This window comes from Triticum aestivum, chromosome 6B (assembly GCF_018294505.1).
Source record: "Triticum aestivum cultivar Chinese Spring chromosome 6B, IWGSC CS RefSeq v2.1, whole genome shotgun sequence".
Taxonomy (NCBI): domain Eukaryota; kingdom Viridiplantae; phylum Streptophyta; class Magnoliopsida; order Poales; family Poaceae; genus Triticum; species Triticum aestivum.
The window spans coordinates 36,801,220-36,809,184 of NC_057810.1; the positions used below are offsets into that span (position 1 = coordinate 36,801,220).

Genomic DNA, 7,965 nt, shown 5'->3' on the forward strand with positions numbered 1-7,965 from the left:
CTATCCATAGTTGCATTACAAATGAGCTTAATTGTGTTGTTATCTTCTTCCCATCATGGTGCTTATTTCAGGAACTTGGGACTGGAAGAAGGCTTGGGACAGGGAGCATGCGTGATGCCCTGTACTACTTAGATGATAACATATCACCTACTGTTGCTGCTGTGTTGTCTCACTCTCCACTGGAGGAATTTCTTCTTCTTCATCGCAGGCTGGGACATATGTCTTTTGTCATTTTGGGTCAGCTTTATCCAAACCTGTATAATAAAATTAGCAAAGAGAATCTAGTATGTGATGTGTGCCACTATGGGAAACAGACTAGGAGTACTTATGTATCTTCTGATAATAGGAGTACTGTACCGCTTCAGACCATCCACTCGGATGTATGGGGTCCTAGTGGAGTATTATCTCTTAATGGATATCGCTCTTTTGTCACATTCATTGACTGCTGCACTAGGACTACTTGGGTCTATGTGTTGAAAAACAAGAGTGATGTATTTGAATGTTTTAGGGATTTTCATAATTTAATCATGACCCAATATAATGCATGCGTGAAAGTACTCCGTACTGATAATGGAACGGAATATGTGAATAAGGAGTTTGATGAATATTTATCAAGCTTTGGAATTATTCATCAAACTACTTGTCCTGGTACCTCTGAACAGAATGGCTTGGCTGAGAGAAAAAATAGGAATCTCTTAGAGATTACACGGTGTATCATGATGGCCATGAATGTTCCAAATTTTTTGTGGAGTGAGGCAGTAATGACTGCTGCATACTTGATGAACAGAATGCCGTCTAGAGTTCTCGGTTACAAAACTCCAATAGAGTGTCTGACAGGTAGGACTACATATGTGGTTCCACCAAAGGTGTTCGGGTGTGTGTGTTTTGTGAAAGATTACGGGCCATCTATTGGAAAGTTAGATCCAAGGGCTGTGAAGTGTGTGTTTGTGGGGTATTCTGGGAAGCAGAAAGGCTATAAGTGTTGGTGTCCATCAGAAAAACGAATGTTTGTGAGCATGGATGTAATCTTCAGAGAACAAGTACCATTTTATGGGGAACCTGATGATTTAACTGATGTCTTTCCTGCTCTGTTTTCTAGTGATGTTTCAGATCTGGACAACGAGACAGGGGGAGAAAAAGAAGGAGAAGAGAGCAATTCTACACCATCAAGAGAAATGGTGGTTGGAGTAATACCATTGGAAGACAGAAATGATAATATAGATGTGGATCTTATAGAAGGAGAACCATGGCGAATGCAAGGGGAGAGACAAAATACATCAACTGAAGTTATGCGGTGGGCAAGACCGAATGAAGAACAAAATCTGCGGGTGTATACGCGGAGACATCAAACTGAGGAAGAACATGTGCGGGGGGAGGAAATTAGTCCAGGGGAGGATGATTCAGAAGCTCAAGTTCAATCTGACGGGCATGCTTCCAGTTCACAACCATCAGCTTCATCTCATACTCCACTACCGGTCTCCACAAGCGATGGTATACCTCCTCTTGCTTATGATGACTTAAATGTTCCCATTGCCCTTAGAAAGCAGCCTCGCACTATTGCTGGAAAATTGCCCTCTAAATTAGCCCCATATGATGTCTCTGATTATGTTACATACATTTCTATCGGGCCTTTGTATAAGTAATTTATAGCTTCCTTGCATTCAACTGTACCTATACCACGTGACTGGCAGGAAGCGAAGCAATACCCAGAATGGAGGGCGGCAATGTTAGAGGAAATGGCAGCACTTGATAAGAACCAAACATGGGCACTTACTTCTCTCCCTGTTGATAAGAAAGTTGTGGGTTGTAAATGGGTATTTACAGTTAAACAAACTCCAGATGGTAAGGTGGAAAGATATAAGGCTAGGCTAGTTGCAAAAGGGTATAGTCAAACTTACGGAGTGGATTATGATGAAACGTTTGCTCCAGTGGCGAAATTGAGTACTGTCAGGACTTTAATCTCGATAGTGCAAATCAGAAGTGGAAATTGTTCCAGATGGATGTTAAAAATGCTTTTCTCCATGGAGATCTGCAAGAGGAGGTTTATATGGAAATTCCTCCTGGGTTTAGAAGCCAGGAAACAGAGGGTAAAGTGTGTCGGTTAACAAAGTCTCTGTATGGACTAAAACAGTCTCCTAGGGCATGGTTCAGAAGGTTTCGAAAGGAAATCTGTTCCATGGGTTATCGGCAAAGCAATGCAGATCATACCCTATTCTTTAAATGCAGTGCGATCACATTACTATACTTCTTGTTTATGTAGATGACATTGTGATTACAGGTAACAATGAGGTGGAGATATCTCAGTTGAAGAAGATGTTAGCAAAGTCATTTGAAGTCAAGGATATGGGATATCTCCACTACTTCTTGGGAATCGAAGTTGCATATGGCCCAAAAGGTATTTATCTCTCACAAAGAAAATATGTGCTTGATTTACTTGAGGAGACAGGGATGTTAGGATGCAAACCTGCAGTCACACCAATAGAACAGAATCATCGGATCTCTGCAGATGGTGGTAATCCCGTTGATAGGTACCAATACCAAAGGCTAGTTGGGCGGTTAATCTATCTGTCACATACGAGACCAGATATAGCATATGCTGTTAGTATTGTAAGCAGATACATGCATGACCCTAGAACTAGCCACTTAGATGCTGTGAATAGAATTCTAAGATACTTAAAGAGTTGTCCTGGGAAGGGAATCCTGTTCACTAATCATGGACATCTGAGAATCGAGGGGTACACCGATGCGGACTGGGCTGGATGCTTAGATGATAGGCGTTCAACTTCGGGCTACTGCATGTTTGTTGGAGGAAATTTGGTTAGTTGGAGAAGTAAGAAGCAGAGTGTGGTAGCTCGCTCGACAGCGGAAGCGGGGTTTAGGTCAATGGCTTCAGGGTTGTGTGAACTGATGTGGTTAAAAACATTGCTAACTGAGTTGCAGTTGTGCGGTGGTGCACCTATTCAGGTATATTGTGATAATCAGGCCACAATTAACATAGTGAACAACCCTGTTTATCATGATAGAACTAAACATATTGAGATAGATAGGCACTTTATCCGGGAGAAATTAGATGAAAGGTTATTCCAAATTAGTTATGTTAGGTCAGTAGATCAGCTTGCAGATGTATTAACAAAAGGGATAGGTGTTGTATCATTTATGAGGATTTGTAACAAGATGGGGCTTATTGACATCTTCGCCCCATCTTGAGGGGGAGTGTCGGTACTCTTGTTGTATAATAGGAAAGCCAGAGGTCTTATGTGTAAAAGTGAAGCTCTGTAAATATCTGTACTGAGGATGGATGGATAAGGTTCCCCCGACCAGAAATTCCAGTGTCTTCCCCTTCTCTCACCTTCGAATCCTCTCTGATTAGGTGTGTGTTCAACAACAGTTTTGTTCTGAATTATTCCTGGGTGAGTAAAGTAGGATGCGTTTGATATTGGTGCTGAAGCAGAATTAATGCAAGCAAAAGATGCAGAGTTCAGTTAGGTTTTGTTCTCTACAAGTACACATAGATACACAAAACAAGAGCAGGGCTTGTCAGATTCTGGAAATGCCGGGATCACTGGCAAGAAAACAGGGAGACTCCCGTTATTTCCATTGCTATCTGGTTTTAAATAGTCTCATATAAGCCATGTTGCTGTATATCATTACCAGCCATGGTGCACCTGCAAGTAAGTGTTACCTTAAAATGGCAAAGGTGGCGTTCCAGCCCCCATCCACACCCCACACAACAACACAAAAAACAAGAAAGGGAAAAAGGTGAAACGACAATTAAAACAAATGCCATGAGCACCCACCGCGACCCCCCGAAATAAGAAATAAAATGAAATTAAACACACACATTTTTTTAGTTTTTATCAGATAAACTAGTAAGAAACAAAGCAATAAATCGTACACAATTTTTTTTTCATTTTGGAGTTTCTTCTTATTTTTAGGAGACTCATGCTGATTGTTTTCTTGGTAGCGTTGATAGTTCTTGGAGGAGTTTATAAAGATTCAAAAAATTACAACAAGGATTCTCAAGACAATGCATATACCCAAGAAGAGGCATCGTACAAGGTGGAGTGTTAAGAATAAATAAGTTCCTTATCAATTATGCTAATTAGGATTAAGTGAGCTATCAGATAGGTTGATTGGTTCTCAAGAAATCATGAACTTCCTTGGCTCTCAAGGCAACTACATAATTCCTTGGATGCCAAATAAGTGAGTATTTACTTGGCTTCCAAACAGCATTTATACTTCTGACCGGGCATAAATACCTCATTTCTATAATCTTTTATTCGTTCACCTCTCTCGTTCTTTACTTTTCACGTTGAACAAGCTTGATAGTGTTGATCAAGAGAGGACGATGGACTGGAAACCTGCGGTGATGATGATGGCAGTGGTAATCATGTACGCGGTGTTGAACGTGATGACGAAGATAGCTTTCAACGAAGGGATGCACACCACCGTCTTCATCGTCCTCCGCCTGCTCGTTGCCGCGCTCTTCCTCTCCCCGATCGCATACTTCAAAGAGAGGTTTGAATCAGCACTAACGGTTATCTTTATAGTTTTAGTTGTTTCTCTATTGTTTGTGCCATATTCATCACTAATGATGAGTAATGAGGTAAGGCAAGCTTTTATTGTATTTTATTTTTAGTAAAATGAAAAATTCATGACCTCAATTTCTGTCGTAATTTTGCTAATTTACTATATGGTTTCCATGTATATATGTAGGAAGAGTAGACCTAAGCTGACCATCGAGATCTTCGGTTACCTCTTCTTGAGTGCCTTGCTTGGGTATTTATTTTAACTTTAATTTTTCATGCATTATACTATAAATAACAAGTGTTGACCAGTATTAAATAATTAATTTATCTTTAATTTTATCTGCTAATTGATGCATGCATGGCAAAGACAGAGCCTCACTGCTCCAGTGGCTCTTCTTCCTGGGCTTGCGGTACACGACAGCCACGTTTGCGAGCGCCTTCAACAATACGACCCCCATGTTCACATTCCTCCTCGCACTCGCCTTCAAAATTGAGAAGATTAATGTGGCTAACCGTTCCGGCGCTGCCAAGCTCACGGGCACGGCTGTGGGGCTGGCCGGAGCCATGGTGTTGGCACTCTACCAAGGCCCAACCCTGATTGGTGCACCAGCAGAACACCTAGCCACCGCTGCCGCCCATAGGGGTGCAGGGAGGTGGGTGATGGGCTTGGTAGCGTTGTTGGGCTTCTCAGCAAGCTGGTCAATGTGGTTCATCCTGCAGTCCAAGATTTGGACAAAGTACCCGGCACTGTACTCAAGCACGGCGTGGATGTTCCTCCTTAGCTTTGTCCAGATGGCTGTCGTAGGTGCCGCAACTGAGAAGATGACCTTGGAGGTATGGGTCCCTGGCACAGTGCTCCAGGTCGTCACCGTACTCTTGGCGGGTGTCGGAGTGTCGGCGCTGGGGTTCCTGGCCATGACATGGTGCGTGGAGTGGCGAGGGCCTGTGTTCACCACAGCCTTCATGCCGCTAATTCAGATCATCACCGCTGGTATCGACGTCGCCATCCTCCATGAGCAGCTCCACCTTGGTAGCATGGTCGGGTCGGTAATTGTGGTCGTGGGGCTCTACTCCATCCTGTGGGGAAAGAGCAACGAGGCAAGCACCATTGAAGCTGGAGGACCCCTTTAATCACTTTTCACATATTAGATTGATCTACCTTTGCCCTGGATTACCTCGTCTTTAATCATTTTCCCCATATTAGACTGCTCCATTGATCATTTGCCTCATATTACACATACACAAGAGAATTGGCCTATACCTATATACAGATTTCGGTACTTAATTCCTAGTTTTCTTGTCTCCGCATTATACTTACCTAATAAAGGATCAAACTCATGGTTCTCCAACTCAAACGACAATAAAAAAACAGTTCTTCTAATTAAAGTGCAATGAACTTAATCGCAAATAGTCAATTTGGTCTTAAAATTTGTTCTGGCACTGCAATGTAAAGCAAAGATCATAACCATGGCTCTTGCATACGAGCAAATTGGAATGGCAAAGTACGAGAAGGGGAAACTGAGAAGGGAATTGTGGAGAGAAGAAGGGAGATTGGTTTGGATCCTGGAGCTCGGCGACCAGCGAGGGCACGGGAGGGAGGAGGGCGACCATTACCTGGCCAGTGAACCGGTATAGAGGAAGATGGCCACCTCCTCGAACGAGAAATCTGTATGAGATGGAAAAGGAGAGGAAGGAAGAGGGGTGGACTAACCTTGAATCGTGGGTGGCTGCTGAGAAGGGCGCCGATTGAGGTCGCCGGCGACTCCGCTCCTTGTCTCTCTCGCTCGGCTTCCACCGCCACTGTTGTGCAGAGAGGACTGCGGAATTTATTTTTTTGAGGGGGAAGATGCTTTATTTTTTATTTCGAGGGATGGCCATCATGACTAGCTTTATTGATTAATTAATAGAAATACATCGTCTACGAGCTTTCTCACCAGACAGTCTAAAGGCTCGTCGTCCAATTAGAAGAAACTTTATTACAATAACTAAAATTAGCTAGCACATGCGTCGCTTGATTTGCTGATCAAAAATATTGCTTAAAGTTGACATTCCCAATCAAGATAGAGATGTCCACACATTCTGCGAATATCTCTACCGCCGCGTCCACCAAGTAATCTGACCAGAGCAGCAGTTGATCAACGTTAGAGAGCCGGATTCCGCTTCAACCCTCTGGAAACCTAGGCTATTTGCAAAAGTTCAGTCCTTATTGAACTACGGAACGAGTTACAGTAATTACTGTAGCATCAAAAGGGTGCGGAATGACATAAGAGAGCTGAGCCCAGAAAGTGCACGGGTGCAGCGGCCTGCCAAAGCACAACCCATGTGCCAGTTTTAAATAATAAAGGAGCCCATGGCCGTGCATAGTGGTTGTTTTGAATTTTTTTCAGGAGGATGCCCTTGTTTCTCATAACGAGGACTTTCAAATAAGATCCATTTGGAATACGTTTTGATAAATTTCAAAAAAATATGTTAAGTTTCAGTCCTTGAAATTTAGTACAAGTGACCGACAAAAATATGACTTTAGTACCTGCGAGGCAGCGACTGACAAAACAAACCTTAAAGTTTCGACTCTGAAACTTGATACTCGCGAACGAGAAAATCGGAATTTTCAGATGCATTGTAGAAAAATAATTACCATACTCAAGATTGATTTACATATAATCAGAATGGCAGCCTCTAGTGTTGTTGCCGCTGCCCTCTTGCTTGGGTCGGCGTCCTGGTGGCGATGGCGGTGCCGTCTGCCATGGTTGATAGGTGGCTAGAGGAGCTCAGTGTAGAGCAAGATTCCCATCCCGATGGATGTGCCTGCTCTCCGTATAAATTAGCTAAATCAACGGCCATATACGAGCCCAGTCCAACGGCTTTTGCCTTGTTTGTAGCTGAGTGAAACGGTTTTCACCTATGGACATATATGTATAAAACCACCACAAGGTACTAAAATCATTTTTTTTCTATTGTGTCGCCCTAAATCCTCAAAATGATCTTGACATTTACACCTAACATTAAGAAACAGATGATCTTGTCATTTAAACCTAAGATTAAGAAAACGATGATCATGTCACCTATTTTCAAAGAGAGATAGATAGATAGAGAGAGAGAGAGAGAGAGAGAGAGAGAGAGAGAGAGAGATGCGCATGTTCTATATGATAATCCTTGGTTCTGCTGTAGGAGATCAGCAAACCAGCTACTAGTACAAATGTGTTCCTCATATGGTTCAAGAGTTATCTGCATTTTGTAATATGGATGTTTTTCAGTGTTCAATCATTCAAACTAGTATAGGTGATTCCAGTATGTTTTTGTCAAGATTTTGATGGTCCTGGTTTATCGAGGATACCGTGTTGTGCTAAGTAAGGAACTCTGCATTGCTCAAGTTATCTATGAGGCTTGATTTTGGAAACTTGGTTTGCTACATCGCATTGGATCTGTTAAGTTCTAT

General features: G+C 42.5%; 1 protein-coding gene across 1 annotated transcript; it reads left to right on the top strand.

The window, feature by feature from the left end:
• The first annotated feature begins 4,305 nt into the window (after positions 1-4,305).
• Positions 4,306-5,660, top strand: LOC123133335 (WAT1-related protein At3g30340-like). Its single transcript, XM_044552827.1, has 3 exons — positions 4,306-4,518; positions 4,717-4,779; positions 4,901-5,660. The coding sequence occupies exons 1-3, from the start codon at positions 4,349-4,351 to the stop codon at positions 5,658-5,660; spliced, it is 993 nt and encodes a 330-aa protein (XP_044408762.1). The 5' UTR covers positions 4,306-4,348.
• The last annotated feature ends 2,305 nt before the right edge of the window (positions 5,661-7,965 follow it).